The 18,094-nt window shown below is 44.1% G+C and overlaps 1 protein-coding gene across 5 annotated transcripts in view; it reads left to right on the top strand.

Annotated features, from left to right (window-relative positions):
• Positions 1 to 18,094, top strand: part of tbl1xr1a (TBL1X/Y related 1a) — a 36,497-nt gene that overhangs the window by 10,010 nt on the left and 8,393 nt on the right. The window contains exons 1-3 of one of the 5 annotated variants that reach the window (XM_027290603.1): positions 2,822 to 2,879; positions 4,280 to 4,345; positions 16,585 to 16,686. In XM_027290603.1, coding sequence (XP_027146404.1) covers positions 16,629 to 16,686 — 58 coding nt within the window. In that variant the 5' untranslated portion in view covers positions 2,822 to 2,879; positions 4,280 to 4,345; positions 16,585 to 16,628. Of the gene's footprint in view, positions 1 to 2,821; positions 2,880 to 3,240; positions 3,370 to 4,279; positions 4,346 to 16,584; positions 16,687 to 17,874 lie in introns of those variants that run through there. The other 4 variants (XM_019256481.2, XM_010746067.3, XM_010746069.3 and 1 more) reach the window with 4 other exon arrangements.

Here is an 18,094-nt window from a genome sequence, read left to right as displayed (position 1 = left end):
AGAGAAAGCTCAAGGTGTGTTTAACTCTGGCTAAATGTCATGGGATCCCTGCTGCACTCTGATGTTATTGTACCGCATTATTATCAGGGTTAGCCGAGGCTCAGCGCTGCTTCACAAGCTGTTGTGTTTATCTGTGATGCAGGGTTAAATCTGAAGGCTCTGTGCTTCAGTTGAGCTCGTCTCACATGGCTTTGGATCAGCCAGTACAGAAGACTGATTTCATCGTGGATTTGTGGCGTTAACATGTACTTAGTGATATGACCCATGTTTATGATGTGGCATTGTTGTCGAGTCAAAGGCCTGTGGTCCATAAGCTCCCTTTCTGACTGCATACAGGGCAGCAGTGATGAGGTGAGGTGTGATGTTACAGCCGTGGCTTGTGACATGAATTACAGTGTCTGTCAGGAGTGAAGAGAGATTTTTTAACAAAGCACAAAAGATTCAAGAAATGTTAATAAAAAAGAAAAAATATTCAACGTTCCTGCAAATATTCCAAAATAAAAGCTGTGTTAAGAAATAAAGACTTTGTGTCTGCTGAAACACGAGAAGGCTTTTAATTTGAAACTGATACAGGAAGTATTGACTTTGTATTACCAGTAGGTGCTTGCTAACAACTGCTAACAGTAGAAGAATGGACAGAGTGTGTGTGACATCACCCATAGATTTCTGACACGCTTTTTGAAGCTGAAAATATGTGGCACTGGTTGCCACCATCTTGGCAGTCCTGCTACTTCCACCCCAGGATAATTAGGCTATTAATTAATTCTGCATAACTTTAAGCCTTAATATCATTTGAACAGGTGAGTTGTATATAAATTCACCCTCAGTACAGTTGTCATGAATGGGGAAATTAGCTATAGAGACCAAAACTGTTTTTTGTACCAGACTGTAAACGTGTTTATTTCTGCTCTCTAACATGGGGACTTATGCAGACTGCCTCACGTGGATGTTTGAGGAGCTGCAGTTATTGGCACTTCATTCATAAAATCAAACCAGTTTACATACTTGAAAGTGGACCGACAGAACCAGAAACCGACCCAACCCTCAGAGGAGTACTGCTGCATTTTGCTGTTGTGCTTTGTTGGGTAACCTTCCCATACACACATACGTCAGTAAACATGTGCTCAACGTTACAGGGATGTTATGAATATGATAACCAGGCATGTTTTTACACCAAAAGTCTGGTGATAAAGTTGTTGTTGGACTACAGTAATGTATTTGGAAAAACTGGATGAATAACATGTTCCAAGATGGTGGCATATTCATCCCCAGTGTTTGCCAGATATGTTTTTCAGGCTTCCAGGTTCCCCATTTTGAGCCCTGCACAGCATACGTACTAGAGTCCGTCTCCTGTCTGCTTGTTGAGAGCGTGCATGTCAGAGACTTCCTGCCAACACTCTTTAGACAACCATCAACAACAACAACAAAGCTGTCAGGAACAACAAAAACCCGCACCAGCATGTACACAGGTCATCAGATAGACAGGAAGCACCACGCCTGTATGAGTGTCTCGCTCTGCAATAATCAGACAGAAATACAGAAGTTAGGCCGACATCATACCTGCACTGTTTGTGTATTGATATAGTGCATCGATCTCAGCTGATGATGTATGTACGCTGTCTCAAAGGTGTTGCAGGATAAAGACAAGGTCGTCTCAGGCTGATCTCTGTGCTCGGTCTCTGAGATCATCAGTCATTTGTTAGTTGATTGGTATTGGTTGAGACTGCAAAGCATACAGTTGAAGCTTGCTGTGTGCAGACTATTGTGCTCTGAATATTTGAGTGCTGCATTGTTAGCTTGTTGTTTTACACCTCGTGTCTTGACTGCAGGGCACTGCTCGGCTTCACTCTTTGGGTTTCCATCCTTAAAATTCGTGGATATTACCTGGTACTCTTTTCTGTATCACCTGAGCATTGCAGATCACAGAGCATGGTCACACAGAGCCTGGTCTCTCTGTCACTGTTTTTCTACTTCACCGGACCTCGCTGGAGTCTCCGCACTGTGACAGTCATTTCTTCCATGTCCTCCATTGTTCTCTGTTTTTGTGTCATTTTGAAGATGATGTCACGACAGCTAAAAAATGAGGATACTGTCTGCAGTGAAAAAACGAAATTGAGAAAAGTACAGTCTGGTTCCAAAGTCGATCCGAGCCGAACCGTGCCATGCAGTGAAAACAAGATATTGGGTGAATTGTTTCTTTTTTATAGGTGAAGAATGAAAGAATATTTTGTTCATTTAATTCCACTCAAACCTGCCCAGGTTCTGTGCAGTGGTGAAAACTGCAGTGCATCAGCTTTTCATGAAGCAGCAGCAACAGTAGAGTTAGAGGACGGCTTGGTTATAGAGCTGCAGGTTGCGGTGAGAACAATCATATTTGCATCACAATTTTCATTCTCATCCTGATGACGTGACATTTGTTGTGCCCGGCAGCGAACAAACATGTCTCCACGTCTGCAGCTTCATTCTAAAGAGCTTTGTCACATTTTACCCTGCAAAGACTTCTGAGTGTGACTTCTGAATGTTACAATATTTGAATGAACTGTGCAGCTCTAGTTGTTTACGATATATATGTGATGTTGGAGTGTGTTGGAGGGTTACTCACTGGTGGCAGCAGAGACACACACAGGTGTTTCATATTTCAAGTTAATCTCGACAGCCCTGTGCCGCTTACAAACCTCATTCCTGCCGCGCCAAGTCCTCGAGCAAGCGACCTTCAACACTTCTCTGGCCACACCCAGCTACTCCTGCTTTCTTTCTTTGTGGTAACATTATCTCTGTGTTTGCTCTGCAGCCCTCTGCCACAGCCTCACCAACACTGTACAAAGAGACGAGTGAAGGGAGAGGATGTCTAGAAGGACAGAGGCACTGAAGGAATCAAGGTCAGGGAAAATAGGGAAGGAAGCAGTGAGCCTGGAAAAAAAGTGTTCACCACCTCCAGTGCACTTCACAGTGTTATGCAATCCAGCAGCACTCTAATGCTACCTCAGTCTGCAGCCGTTATAATTACCACAGAATTGAATCACAGTGCAGGCTTCACAGAGGCGGTGATGATTGCCAGCTTTTTGCAATGCATCGCAATTCATTACTTCTGAAAGTGTTAGCTAGGAACATGCTCTAATGGTGTGTTGTTGTCTCCCTCTGTGCTCGGACTGAAGAGGTGAGCCATTGTTCAGACTTGTGAATGAGTCAGTCACATGGTTAGACCGTTCAGTCCTTGTGTACGCCTGTAACCTTTTTACCTCCGGTGCGTGGCATTCAGATGATTTTTTACCAGTGTAGCTACAGATGGTGAAAATGTCTCCTGTTGCACTGACAAATTGGGGCTGCCTGTCTCGAGAAAATGTTGGAATCAGCTTTAAAAGTGCCCGGGTGAGTTTTGTTGTGAGCAAACAGTTCTGTTTACATTCAGTGTGTCTCACCAAAAACTCTGTGTGTGTGCGTGAATTTCTGTCCTCGTAAAATAGTTCATACTCAGCATTGTTTAAATCTGTAGACAGCAGCCGTCGTCTTCCCACCTTTTGCTGGAATATTATTTCATGTGTCAGTTAACAGAACGGTCGGAAGCGTTTTAGATTATTTTTGACTTTCAAATGTAAAATGTCAGAAAATAGTAAAAAATGTCCTTCACAGTTTGTTCAAGTCTTAACGTTGTTTTTTCAGCCAGCAGTCTATAATCTATTCAGTTTACTATTGATAAGACTTTAAAGAGTTATTGATTGTCAGAATACTTACTTCTCTTCTGCTGAGCGCCTCAGTGAGTCACAGTCTGAATCATTTCATCTGACACGCACTGTAAAAAATGTCTGTAGATTTTACTGCCAAACCATGACAGTAAAAGACTATAAAATATGCATCGCTGTGTATTTTTAAGGGAATTCATACAGAATAAAGTAGTGTTTTATATTAGAAACTGTTAATTATACAGTAAAACACTGTAATATTTAATGCCATGTTTTACAGTCTTTTATTTGGTACCAAAAAAAGATCATTATACAATCGTCATAAAACGCATCACAATAAAACACCAACCGACAACTGCAACAGTACTTATTTCTGTATTATTCAAAAAGTTTATTCCACATTTATTACGGTAAAATTCTGTGAACCACAGCTGCCAGTTGTACACCAAATCTGAGAGAAAGAATTCTGTTTGCATGTTAAAAATAGAAGCAAAGCTCCTTCAAAATAAAGTATTGCTCTCATCATGTGACCTTTGTCTTTGGATTTTACCAAAACACTAAAAGTGCTGACTCGGTCTCTTCACCTCTTGTTGTTGCAGGTTCTGAGCTCATGGTACAAGGCCCTGACTGAACATACTGGTGGTGCTTACAGACTTACTACTGTGGTGAGTGATCTACGGTCGGGTTAGGCTGTAAAATGTTTCTACCTGCCTGTTCACATCAGAGCCTGTGGAGTTTTCTCAGTCTAAACATGAAAATATGAAGTCTGAGCAGACGAGGCGACTTGTTTTTTTAGGTTATCTTTTCACAATAAGGGCTTCTAAATAAACTGTCATTAGCTCTTAGTGATAATGGCTTGATATCTTCCCCTGAGGTTCATACTCAGAGACAGTAAACAAAGGTCCTACATGCTTGAACATCAACATAGTAACATACTTTATGTTTTCACTTCAGGGCAAACCTCAGTTTGTTCTCGGCTAGCTGCCAGCAGTGGCTCATTTTACTAATCTGCACCCTAGCATGCAAAGTGCGTCTGGTTATGGGGCCCGTCAAAGTCATATTTGCAGAGTACGCCATGAAGTTGGGTCAAGGTTGGATCACGTTCCCCCCACAAACAAACTGCCACAGATCTAGTTTTTGACAGGACCGGGACTACTTCCTCTGAAGGGTCACGCTTCGCTTGTTTTCGTCTAAGAAACCAAAGAGGAAAAACAAACCAGTCTGACCCAACCGGACCCAACGGCAAAGGTTTGAATGCCCTCAATGCAGACTCCACAGCTTCCCCACATATGGACCGCATTTCCCATAAATGCTGTTTGCTTCCTGTTTCCCTTCCCCTCCCCTCCCCGGTGTCTTATTTTATGGAGAACATACATGTTGGATCGGGACTTTGGTCTTGTAAGTGCCTGCGATTGCCAGAAAGTTTGAAAAGCTTTAGTTTGAAAGAACGGTGCTCTCTTCCTGTTTTCAACTGTTAAAGAATTCAGCAGACTTCCTGTCAGCAGTGCACAATGTACAAAGCAGGAGAGGACCCACAGAGGCCGTCAGCCTCCATTGTGACGCTCATGTTTGTTTACAGTGGGAGAGCCGAAAGAGGCCGACTTACTGACACTGTTGATTTGGTTCTCTGGTCGAACCATGATGCTTTGCTGTGACAGCTCTGCTGCTGCTGTCACCCATTTTGGCAACTAGTTGTACAACTTGTTGCGTGGACGGCTCTGTTTCCCTCAGCTCAGCTGGTTTATTTCATTCATGGTGCCATACCTCAGCACTGCAGTTCTTATGTCATCCAGTGTATGTGTGCTATTTACATAAATAGCCTATAAGCACGTGTTCTCATTTTCATAGGTGAAACCATGAAATCATTTTGCACATAGCACAGGAAATGATCTTAATGTGTAACATGAACGTATTCAGAGAAACATTTTGCTCTCTTCGTGCTCGAGTGTTGTTGTCGTGCTGTGGAGGCATGTAGCTGAGCCTGCTCTGTGCTTTCGAGTAGCTCAGAGTCGAGGAACGAGCCAGGATTTAAAAGACAACACCCAATTTGTTTGTGCCCCACAGAAACCTTTCACCTCCAGCTGCATCTGCTATTGTTTTACACATTTTCCTGCTAAAAGCTGGCAGGGCGTCAGATCTCTCCTGTATTGCCAAAGGTCTTCAGACAAACACGGCTTCCGTGTTTTTTAAATTTCTTTATTTTTATTGATGCAGTCGTGCAGAAAGCGTCTCTCTCCCACAAGGCTGACACGAGAAGAAAGACGCCTTTGTCTCCAAATGATGCAGCAGTTTGCTTAGAAATTAGCGCGCATGCTACGCCTCTTCCAAAGTGTGCCCCCATTCTCAAAATACACCACAAATATTTCAGACACTTCTTCTCCAGTGTGTCCTAACACGAGCCAAAAAGTTCTATGAGTCTTGCAGAGGGCTTGTCCCTGGTTAACCCTGATCCTAAAAACCTATTTAATGGAAAGAGAGCGGAAGAGTCAGACAGGTGTGAAGAGACAAGATGCCGAGATAAGTTACCAAGTTAAATACAGATCAGGTCTGGGTGATAGAGATTAGAGATGTCACTATTTTCATTTGTCCACATCATGTCTGGCAGAGATGCAGAATTCCACATCATAGTTTGCAGACAGATACATTTCTTAAAACTGTGAACTTACCAGATACATCAGACTGTGTATTTAAGATTTACACAACATGGACGAAAATAGCAGAGTCAGAAGTTCAATCTTCAGTAAACTTCAATCAGCTTTTTCTATTGCTTTGGCAACTCAAGGCGTTGGTATTGGATCCCACCTTTAAATGTGTGTTTTATATTCAGCCACATTCAGACAGGATCTGGTGCTGCGGTGAAAACGTCTCCATTCATTTGAGTGGAGGTTGTCAGTTTTGGTTGTAGCAGTGTGGGCTGTAGGGTCCAACGCAGCCTGATGTCACACTGCGGCCGCCAATCAGACGCTCAGATTGGTCAAACCTCCACAGTCAGCCTGAAATGTCTCTGAAACTCTAATACTCCACCTGCTGTGTTCTGGCTTTGTTTATTTCATGAACCAGCTTCTAAATTTAGAGAGAGCGCAAGCAGTGGTTGAGAGACATAGACGGTGAATGAGAGTGAGTGAGTGCCGGCCTCGATAAAGTCGGTTAATCAGCCAAATAAAAAGTTCTTTCCTGATTGTTTCACAGCTGTTACGTTGAGCCATTGTTGCAGCACCTGATCCTGTCTGGACGCGGCTTTAGAGAGGTGTGGCGTGCCGGCAAGTCATTGAGTGCTCTCGCACATAATAGGAGTTTAACACGTTTCATTGTCAACCTCACTCACACCTACCCGTGGTCGCCTAATACCCCCAGCTGTCAATAAATTGGCTCATCCTGTTTGTCACACTTAGCTCAGCTTTCCCAGTCTGTCCCTGGAAATAGACGCTCGTCTGATTAATGTGGATTAACAGCCCCGAACAACAGACAACCAGGACGTCACCGAGGCCTGTGGAAACTCTGCACCAATCAAAAATCAACTGTTTAAAATTTTTGAGTCTTTCTTTTGGATGTTTTTTTGTGATTGGTGTGTTTGATCCTCGCCCTTGATGTGCCGCACTGGTTTTACTCTGCAGAGCATGTCCATTCACACCTGCTGTGCTGCAGTCAGAGTGACATCCAGGCCTACCGCGAGAACTGCAAAGCAAGTGGTAACCATGACCCTTTTCTGATGTGTGCAACACGTTTGACCTTCAGAAGACATTCTTCAGGTGATTCTGATTTAGGCGGGGTCTTCTAATCCAAGCCAGCACGGCAACTCGCGGTGGGCGAGATAACTGTTGCTCGCTGACCCGCTGCATTCAGATGGACGCGAGCTGCCCAGAGCAGGTTTAACTGCCCGTCAAGCGAGGCTGGCTGGCAAGGCCTACATGCTACCATCTGTCACCGACAGACAGCTAGCCTCGCTGACCTCACATAGGCCATGTGAGGCAGGGCTAGGCATGCCAATGCAATCTGTCACTCCAAAGAGAACCAGTAAACCCGGAGACAAGGGGGACCACATGCAGATTAGAGTTCATTTCTGTTCACGCAAGCTCACTGTAGACTAAACTGGGGCTCACAACACAAGTTTAGATTGAAAGAAGCTGAGATAATCAAAATGTTCTAATATTTCTGTCAGCCACAAGCTGAGAAGCAGAATCCTAAAGAGTCAAACTGCTTTCATCTTCTGCTACAGCAACAGTAGTACACAATAAGTGGACAAGGTTATTTGATTATTATTATTTGATTTGATTTTTCATTTCCACTGTCAGTGTCATCTGTTTCCCTGTCATTTTTAACAATGCTTAATAATGCGTAAACCACATTGTCACAGTGCTGCTGCAACGCCATTTTGGTCCGTTCTCCACACCAGACTTTGACTCGCTCAGATTTGGTCATTTTTCCGGTTTAAATATGTAAATATTCTACATAGTTCATTTGTTTTCCTTTTGGCTGTTTTTCAGCAGTTTGCACAAAGCGTTTTATTTTGAAAATCCACTGGACTCTTTATGGCATTTCTGTGTCCGACTTCCTGTCAGCTCGATCTGCTCTGTGCCGATTGACGCGGGATGCTCATGACGTCTGTCAAAAACAGGGTGGAGAGATGCTTCGACCACGAGGCTGACGGGGTTTGAAACATTGACCAGACTGACCTGAACAGTCACGATTAGCTTGGGTGGCAGCGGCGCACACGGAACGTGTCTGCTAGTGCTAGTCACCTAGTTTGACCATTCTTGATATTCAGAGTACTGCATTGACTTAGGAAAGGCAATACAACATAACCAGAGTTATCATTGTCTATGTGCCTACATTACCCACAATAACCATCGACAGTTCAGTCAAAGATTCACGTGTGTTATGCTAATAGTGGCTAATGTGTGTTGGAGCTGCTAGTCTCCAGCAGGGATGACTCACCTCACACCCACAGAGGTTTCTCACACTGACGCTGAGTGAAATGACATCAGATTGTCAGATGTGGAGCAGTAAGGCTTCACTCACATGCAGCAATACTCTCCTAGACCTGTAAGCACACTTTGATATGTAAAAGCTGTGGAGTTCCCCTCGAAACGCTCTGATCTGATACCTTCTTAAATGAGTAACAGTGCAGCTCACACATTCTCGTAGAACAGTTCACATTTTGAACGTTTGCGGCCTTTTTGGTCAGGAAGGTAGTTGGAGCCGAGAACTGCCGCGGGCTGACGGTAAAACCACCTCTGGCTTTGTCGTGTTTTGCCTCGGCGGAGGCAACGGTACAAGCGAGAATCTATTTTTCATTCGACTCTTTGCTGAGGACAGGACAATTGGAGGCATTTTAGAGTGAGAGACTATGGGAAATATCAGCACTAAATCATCCCATCCCCCGCCGCCTCACTCTCTTTCTGCTACTTTCTGAAAATAGAGCCGAACCGTCAGGTCTCAGACAGAGCCTTTAAATAGGAATGAGCCCCATTTCCACCTGCAGAGGAGACTCTGTGCAGCAGCAGCAGCAGCAGCAGCCATCAGTGCTCAGGGTCTCCTTTACGTATTGATGCAGTAAAGTGTCGAAAGAACACGAAACCCATGTGACGGGTATTATTAACACAGACTGAACACACATGATGCGGTGAGACACATCAGCATGGTGGCAGTTAGTGAGTTTCCTCAGCTAGAGTTTCAGGGCATGCACCTGCTATTTACAGAGGCCCTTTACACACACACACACACACACACACACACACACACACACACACACACAGTCTGTACCATTAACATAATGACGTGTTCACTAGAGTTGCACGGTACCCCGCGGTGCCAAATCATAACGGTTCCTACTATACTAGAAATTCTACAGGACGGTACTACCGTGGATGACTACACGACCGGTGCCAGTTTCCGCTACATAGCAGCCGCCTCGACTCTCCTCTCGGCTTCTCACTGCATGCTACTCCCTCGTAAACAAACCAACATGGCAACTACTTCAACCGAACTCCACAGCTGCTGAATGATTGGCTGTTTGCCTGTTACTGGTGACATCCGGGGATATATAATAGGCTGTTTCCGCACGCTGGGTCCGCCCATCTGTTAGCTGATTGACTAGTTGTGTGTTTCTGCCGGCAAGAATGAACTCCATGAAGACAGCTTCGCTTCCATAGAAATTCACTTCAAGACAAACGACAAGCTCTGTTTCGCCCAGACGTGTGCACGGCTTACAGTCACAAACACGAGACAACACACTCACCGTGGCAGAAGCACCAGGCCTGAGCGGCGAGTCTGCCACTAATTTTGCTTAAAAAACCAAACTCTAATTCTTACTTCAGCAGTATTATGTTTATCATGCACCAACCTACAATATAAGTAATTAATAAGTATTTATAACTTGTACAAATACATTGCAGTTCATAAAAATAATAATAACAAAAAAGGCTGCAGTATCTCGATAATACCCGGAACCGTGATACTTTGTCTGGTATAGTATCATGGTTACTCATTTTGGTATTGTGACAACTCTAGTGTTCACATTGTTCCAGGAAAGGCCACAGCTTCACTTATTGACATACGAAGTAAGAATGACTGTTCATAAACACACAAATACAGAGACACCGTTCAGAGGAAAGTGAAAGAATGATAACCTGTCGGGTCGATCCATGTATCGTATCAGTGCATATGTCGACTCCAGACCCCAGATATGGATATCAGCATCAGCCCCAAAGATCCAGTATTGATTCTGATTCTGGTTCTGATTATAGCCAATGCTGGATGTGTGAGCCTGATAGGAACATAGATAATTGGTAGTTCTTCTTCTTTATTTTTTTGGACTTGTGAACAGATAGATTTTCCAGTTGATTTTTCAGCCTGTCTGCTCTTTGATGGGTAAGCTTTGTTGCAGTGGCACCAGGGATTGTGCTAACCTGAAGGCCGTTCGCTATTTTGAAAAATTAAAGCTGCATTCAGATAGGGAGCAGGGTTGTATAGCAGTATGGGGGTTGAGGTGCCAGGGCTATATCTATATGTGTTGAACGTAACCGCTGTGAAACAATCAAGAAATAACCTTTTATTTCGCTGCTCACTCTCATTCACTGTCTATGTCACTTGCCAAAGTTGGTCACAAAATAAATCTACTTCTATTTTTCAGCGTAAATTGTGAACCAAACACGGACAGATAAACAAAGCCAGAACAGATAGAGTTTCAGAGTTCTCTCAGTTTTCAGAGACACTTCAAGCTGACTGTGGAGGGTTTACCTGATCTGAGCCTGTGATTGGCGGCTGCAGCGTGATGGCGTTCTGCGTTTTTCCAATAGTTGGGTCGGTCTTAAGCATCAACTGCTATAGCACCAATTCATAACAAAAGTAATCTGATGACACTTTTCATACAGAGCAGATCTAGACCATACTCTTTATAATGTTATTTACAGAGACCAACAGTTCCACCATGAGCAAGCACTTGCCGATGGTGGCAAGGAAAAACTTCCTTTTAACAGGCAGAAACCTCCGGCAGACGGCCATCCACCACTCTATCAAAAAGGAAAGTCTTAAGTCTTAAAGGTGTTGACCCTGTCTGCCTCCTGAACCCAGAATGATAGTTTGTTCCACAGAAGAGGAGCCTGATAGCTGAAAGCTCTGGCTCCCAGTCTACTTCTGACTATAGGAACCACAAGGAACCCAGCGTCCTGAGAGCGCAGTGTTCTAGAGGGGTGATGGGACTCTGAAGCTCTCCTCATGATTTCTCATACAGGTTTGAACTGAACAAAAGGAACCAGTAGTAGAGTCTTTGTATTGTCAGAATTGTGGGGTGGGGTTCAGTCCTGCTGTGTGTGTACTAGGGATGGGCATTCGAATACGTTTCTTTGATCGATCATCAGGAAAATGAATGATTATCGATTAATCATTCTTTTTTTTTATATTAAAAGTGCAGTAAAAATACAAGTACAATGTTTTTTCCTCGATGAAATCTTTATTACAAGAAGAACAGTCCAATTCTTATAGCAGTTAAGCCCGACGTTCAATGGTTAAACTTAAAGATATGCGGTGCAGCGATTATATTAAACAATAACTTAATCAAAAACATAATAATACTTTGGTCAAAATGTACTTACAGTAACAGTAACTTCAGCACCAGCCTACTGATTTTTGTTGAGAAAGATAAGCATGTTAACGCGCTCTGGGGTCAGACGCGAGTGCAGCCTGGTGACCGTCAGTCCAGCAGCTGAAAACACCCACTCTGAGGGGACTGACGTTGCCGGGATACACGGGTACCTCCGCGCTAACTTGGCCAGCCTGGGGTGCACTGACGTTAACCAGGGTCGGATGCATGATGTTCAAGTGGTACATCACTGGAGTCGTGGACGTGTTGTACTTATACATGGCTTCGCAGTGTTTGCAGTGAACTTTGTTATTTTTTAATTCAAAACGGTCCCACGCCACACTTCGCCGTGACCCCTTCATGATTAATTTTGAAATCTACGGAAACTCGCAGGTAGCTGAGTATACTGTTTTCTTAGTCAAATATCGCCCCCGGTTGGTAAAATGTTTCATTGCTGCCACACAGTGAAACTCATTGCATTGCTTCAAGACTCGCTCTATACAGCCCCTTTTATTTAATACCAACGTTTGATCGATTTAAAAAAAATTAACATGATCGACACAATTCTTCACGATCGATTATCGAATAATCATCCCTAGTGTGTACATCAGATCATCTAAGAAGATTTGATTGAGTCAAATGCGTCGTGATGGTGAGACCGCGCATTCCTGCATATTTGATGAGTCGTTGTCATATTTCGATCACACCTCTCGGAGTGAGCTGAAGCCTTCCGATTGGCTCGTGTTTGACTTGAATGAATGATGTATTGCAGCTGATAACCTCAGGCAAACGTGATTTACTTAGTGATATTGATTCGATATTGTGAGGGACAGAACCTCCCTCGCTCTCATCAATATGAATCCAGCGCTGCGTTGTCAGCAAACAGGAAACAGGTTCCACGCTGCATGTATTTAATTGTCATGTCCTGATTTTCTTTTGTTGCGTTGATTGATTGCCTCCCTCCCTCCCCTGTTGAGCTGTGACTTGATTTAAGATTTACTGTACAGGCCAGTTTGCCACTGGCAGCAGTGACGGAGGGAGGGAGGGGAGACAGAGAGGAGGGAAGAAATGCAGAGACAGAGATTCCCTTCCTCTCCCATCCCCCCTCTGTTCTCCCACACTGTCAACACAGAGGACCCGGGGCTGCAGATGGTGGCTCCACAGCGCCACTGCAGCGCGATGGTGGAGGAGGGAACTGCAGCTTTGTGTTTACAAAGCCACGGTGCTCCCCGGGCAGCGCTGCTGTCAGATGGGATTTGAGCAGAGGGGTCCTAGTGATCTGTGACTCGACAGTCTGCAGCTCTTCATTTGAACCAAACAAACAGCAGGTGATTTTACTTTACTCTTACACTCCACCTGCTCCTCTCACTTTAGGTGTATTGATCCAATTAGCTGCTGTTGTGTTTGGTCCAAATAAAATCCAGCACGCTCTACAGCCTCAATGTACTCTGTACCCACGACCACAGGCCAGGACGTAAATGTAATGATATGGAAATGTGTTCATTAATGTCTAATGTTAGAATGAGTTTTTCTTGAAACAAGATACATTCTGTTTGATTCCTCTGTGCAGCTTCCTGTCACTGCGTCCAGACTACATTTGACTGCTTGTTTAAGAGCACTCCATATTCAAATGCACAATGTGGAGAATATTTAAATTCTAGATCCCCACAGATCCTGGGATTTTCTGATGGCACATCTGTTTGACAATGCTTGTGAATACTCTGTCATTACAAAAAAAAAGAAAAAAGAACTGAGCCACAAGCAGTCTATGCATTTTAGAGCAGGGGTCTTCAATGTTTTTCCGCCCAAGGACCCCTCGGACCAGAGACAGGGACACCCACGTCATTCCATTTTAAAAAAATGTAACTTTTATATTTACTTTAACTTTTATTTCACCTTATTAACCTACTAGCATTCTGCTGCCGTGCTGGATCTCTGGCGTATCGGCAAGACTGCGCATGGTGTGCCGCCGTTGACTGCGAAAAAAAAGATAAGAGTGTGCGCCCTTTGGTTCGGCCATATTTATCTAGACATTTCTCTGAATCCAGTAGAAGCCCAGCTTTCATTCTAAGCCTACTAACCAATCAGAAGTAGAGCGGGCGGGACTTAGGCTAGTTGTGACACTCAGGCACTTCATGTGTCGTTGACAGTTGAAAGTGAGCATCATTAGTCTGCAGTAACAAGCATTGTAGCCTAACCCCCAGGATGGACCGCAGGTTCATGAAGCCCAGGGATGACACTAAAGGTGTCGAGAAGGGTATCAAAAATAAATGGCGCTGGGCGTGGATGGAGGAGGTTCGAAGTGATAGCAAACCCTTTGGGAGCTGGTGCCAAAAGCTTCTGGAGGCATATGTGTTGCTGCACGGTGTGTGCAAAGCGTGTCATGTATGGATATAGTGGCAAAAAAAGTACTGCCACCTACTGACCTGTTAGAAAATGCCTCCACTGTTTGTAGTTTCTCAATTATCTGCATCCTCACAGTCCTCTCAATCCTCACATTGTCAATTATTCTGACAAAAATTGGTGGACCCCCTGCAGTACCTCTGCGGAGCCCCTAGGGGGTCGTGGACCTCTGGTTGAAGCCCCTGTTTTTTACATTGTTACTGGTGGAAGCTTAGATTCTGTCACACTGGTGAACACGTACACGTGGATGAGTGCAGTCTCTGCAGGCCTCAGACTTTCATGTCTGTAGTTGTGGTTTGCACGTCACAGTTGTACATTGTAATTGATGATTTATGCCTGTAATAAACTACAGACACGTTGTGCCACAATGCACGCATCCTCCACCTGTGAGGTGGTTAACTGGCATCCTGATGAACGGATAATGAAAGCATTCTTCCATTGTCTTAGTTTAAGGTCCCATGACACGCCTGACTGTCTTCTTCTCAGCTGTTTTCACACATGAAGTGATGTCAGAGGAACACTATCAAGTATAGATAAAGGTTTAGAGGCAGTGCAGTGAACTCTGCCAGCTCAGCTCCAATGGTGTCATCTGTATCACTTTCAGTGGAGAGTCTCTGTCCTTCACTGTAATTGTTGCTGCAGAGCGTTTGTCCACTCTGCAGGCCACGTTGGACTGCTTTGAACATGCACTTTGATCCATGAGTGTGTGAAGAGAGGAGAACTGAGCAGAGACACCTTCACAATCTATCATGTTTATTTTGAGCTCTGTGCTCATTTCCAGGTGTGTAGTCTGCATCACATTAAACTGTCTCAGAGAGTGGAGAGGAGTAAAAATGTAATGCTGGCTGACGAACAGAAACCACTGGAGCTAAGTCGTCATCAGGTTTGGCTGCATTGTGTAACAGTTCCTGGGCACAGCATGTTTATTTCTGTCGAGGTGGAACTGCAGAAGATCAGCGTTGGAGCCGCTCTCCTTTGATAGGTTAACAAAAACAAAACAAAATGTTTTTCTGTTATACATTCATTTATTTTCATCCACACACTAACCACGCAGTGCACACACACTAACCACGCGGTGCACACACACTAACCACGCGGTGCAGGGGTGTGTCTGTGTTTTAAAGTTAGCAGGCAGAGTGGAACTGTCATAAATTGGAAGTGAAAGCGGTGGACAGCTGCTTATGATTTAATAATAGACCTCATTTACAGAACAGTATGTCAGCAATGCCAGGCTGTTGGAACATCACACAATGCTGCCTGTTTGTCATCAGGATGGAGTAACCTGTGAGCTCAAACACTGGTCGGAGGTGCTGTGTGTTATTTGGTGTATGATCTGACCCTGTGTCCAGGCTAACATCGCCTCCTCTGCTGCTGTCTCAGCCACAGACAGATCCCTGAACAGCTCAGCCACGGCAGCTTGATTCTCTCATGAAGGTGATGCAGCTGACCCCAGGTCTGCTCGCATGTTGTTGTTGTGTCTTGAGTGGAGACAGTGGCCCTCTCTTACTTTACAGCGTCATGTGCGTTGTGTAACTGCATCCTGTTTGCTGTTCAGTTTCCCCTCGTTGTCATTCAGCATTCGTCTCATGGTCTCTGTTAATCAGCTGTGGAAAGTCTGAAAGCAGACCTCTATAGTTTGACTGTTAGTGCAGTCTGATCCTGACTGCTTCCTGCTCCTGCGTCACTTTAAGGCCACAGGTCACGCTAAATGTTTTGCCGCGCCAGACGATGAAAATCTAACGTCCTGGGAAATGAAATGTAAGCCAGTGCTCACAGTGCCCAGGAGAGTGTTTCATCCACTTAAATGCCATTAAACGCACAGAAAACTCTCCTCCTGGGAGAGAGGGGGCTGTAGACACCGAGCTCCAGGCATTACATGGCTGATTATTCTCTGGGGAAACAGGCTTTGAGCTGGGCCTTATTTGGAATAGGCTCTCTGGCTCTCAGCAAGCTTTTTAAAGTCGCCGTTCCCAACCTCTTCAGTTCACGAAATTACAGACAAAAGCAACGTGGAATCACGACCCCCCCTGACGTGCACAGACCGAAGAAGTCAGTCCTTAAATGGTGGAGAAGCAGCTCGGACAGAAACACCACAGAGTGATGAATCCATGAACAGACACCTAAACACCGCTCTGTGAGGTTATCACAGCACAACTCTCTTTATCTTTGCTTTGTAGCAACCATCGTGAGAAAACTGTACACGTACACGTACACGTACAAAGTCACCCGTCAGAAATGTGTGTGTTGTTTGTGGCCAACGAGGCTGACATTCCTACGACATTCCAGCAAAAGTCGAAACAAGTTCAAATGTTTTGTTGGTTTCTATCTGATGCATGAGTCCTGTTTCAGTCCTCGTGTTGTTTTGTGTGTGGTGTGAACCATGCGCCTCCTTTCACTGATGGATCTCTGTGTGTGTTGCAGGCTCGGTGTGTGCGTGCTGACCTCATGGTGTAACAGGAGTAAAGATGAGCATTAGCAGTGATGAGGTCAACTTCCTGGTCTACAGATACCTACAGGAGTCAGGTATCCTCCCTCCTTTCATCAAACACAGCTCTTTATTTGATCCTAACATGATGTAACATGATGTCATAACTAACTGCTTTGATTTCCTGCTTCAGGTCAATGTTATTATTTATTTTATTTTGTTTTTAGAAACTTTATTAATCACATACACATAAAATGATTTTTCCGCATTTGACCCATCCGGTTGGCATCTGTCAGTGCTAATGAACGGTATTAATGAACAGCATGATGTCACACGTCATTTTACATTACTGAAGGTAAGGGTCAGACGTGATGAAAGTCTTTTGAATCGATACCAAGCCGTAACCTCTGGTGCTGTGAAATGAGCTGTTAAAAACTGTAATTCCTTGAGCGGCCACTTGAGACAGGCTGCAGAAGTGAGTCAACATATTTCACAGCAGAAATAAACATGTTTACAGCCTGGTACAAAAAACAGTTTTGGTCTCTGTAGCTAATTTCTCCGTTCATGACAACTGTACTGAGGGTGAATTTATATACAACTCACCTGTTCACATGATATTAAAGCTCAAAGCTGCGCATAATTAACAGCATGGCTGCTTTGATTGACAGGTCGGTGTTGTTACAGATACCTTGTTTTAGCACCATGGTGTCATTTGGCCTGCCTCAGGTCTGCTGATGATCCACGTCTTTGCTGATCTTTAGATTAGCCGGGAGGTGGAAGAAGCAGTACAGCCTACATGGCGGCAGCCAGCGTTGCGTATTTTCAGTTTTTTTAAATGGCGCTTTAGAAACTTCCAGGTGACTCATGATCTGTCCGTTCTTTATACTGTCATTGATCCATATCTTTGATTAAAAGTGTATGGAAACGTCAACAAACCAATGACAGTATAAAGAATAGACACTCTTTATTCTGTATAACTCTGTATAACCTAAATATCATGTGAACAGGTGAGTTGTATATAAATTCACCCTCAGTACAGTTGTCATGAACGGGGAAATTAGCTACAGAGACCAAAAGTGATTTTTGTACCAGGCTGTAAACATGTTTATTTCTGCTGTGAAGTTGGACATTTGAACATAGGGATTTATGGAGGTTTAAATGTTCTGTAGCCAGTCTCAAGTGGACGCTAGAGGAATTACAGTTTTGGCACTTCACATTGGTTTCATTTTGACTTCACAGACTGTTTTTTAACAGGAACATTTTGATGCCATTTAATAAACCAGCAATTATTGTTATTGTTCGGTTAACATCATGTTGTTGTTGTTGTGTCTCTTATATCAGTTTAACCAGCAGGCTGCTCAGAGCTGCATGTTGGTTTGTTAGGTCTACGTGATCAGTGTGTGAAAGACAACACAGTAAAGACTGTATGGAGCAGTGTGTGTGTTCACTCTGACTGTCACAGGCTCAGGTCACACTCAGACTTGTGTGTGTGAGGAGCTGTAGGTG

Source organism: Larimichthys crocea, chromosome XVII, assembly GCF_000972845.2.
Source record: "Larimichthys crocea isolate SSNF chromosome XVII, L_crocea_2.0, whole genome shotgun sequence".
NCBI lineage: Eukaryota > Metazoa > Chordata > Actinopteri > Sciaenidae > Larimichthys > Larimichthys crocea.
Note: the sequence above shows the minus strand (reverse complement) of the source record. Positions and strands in the feature narration are given on the sequence as shown.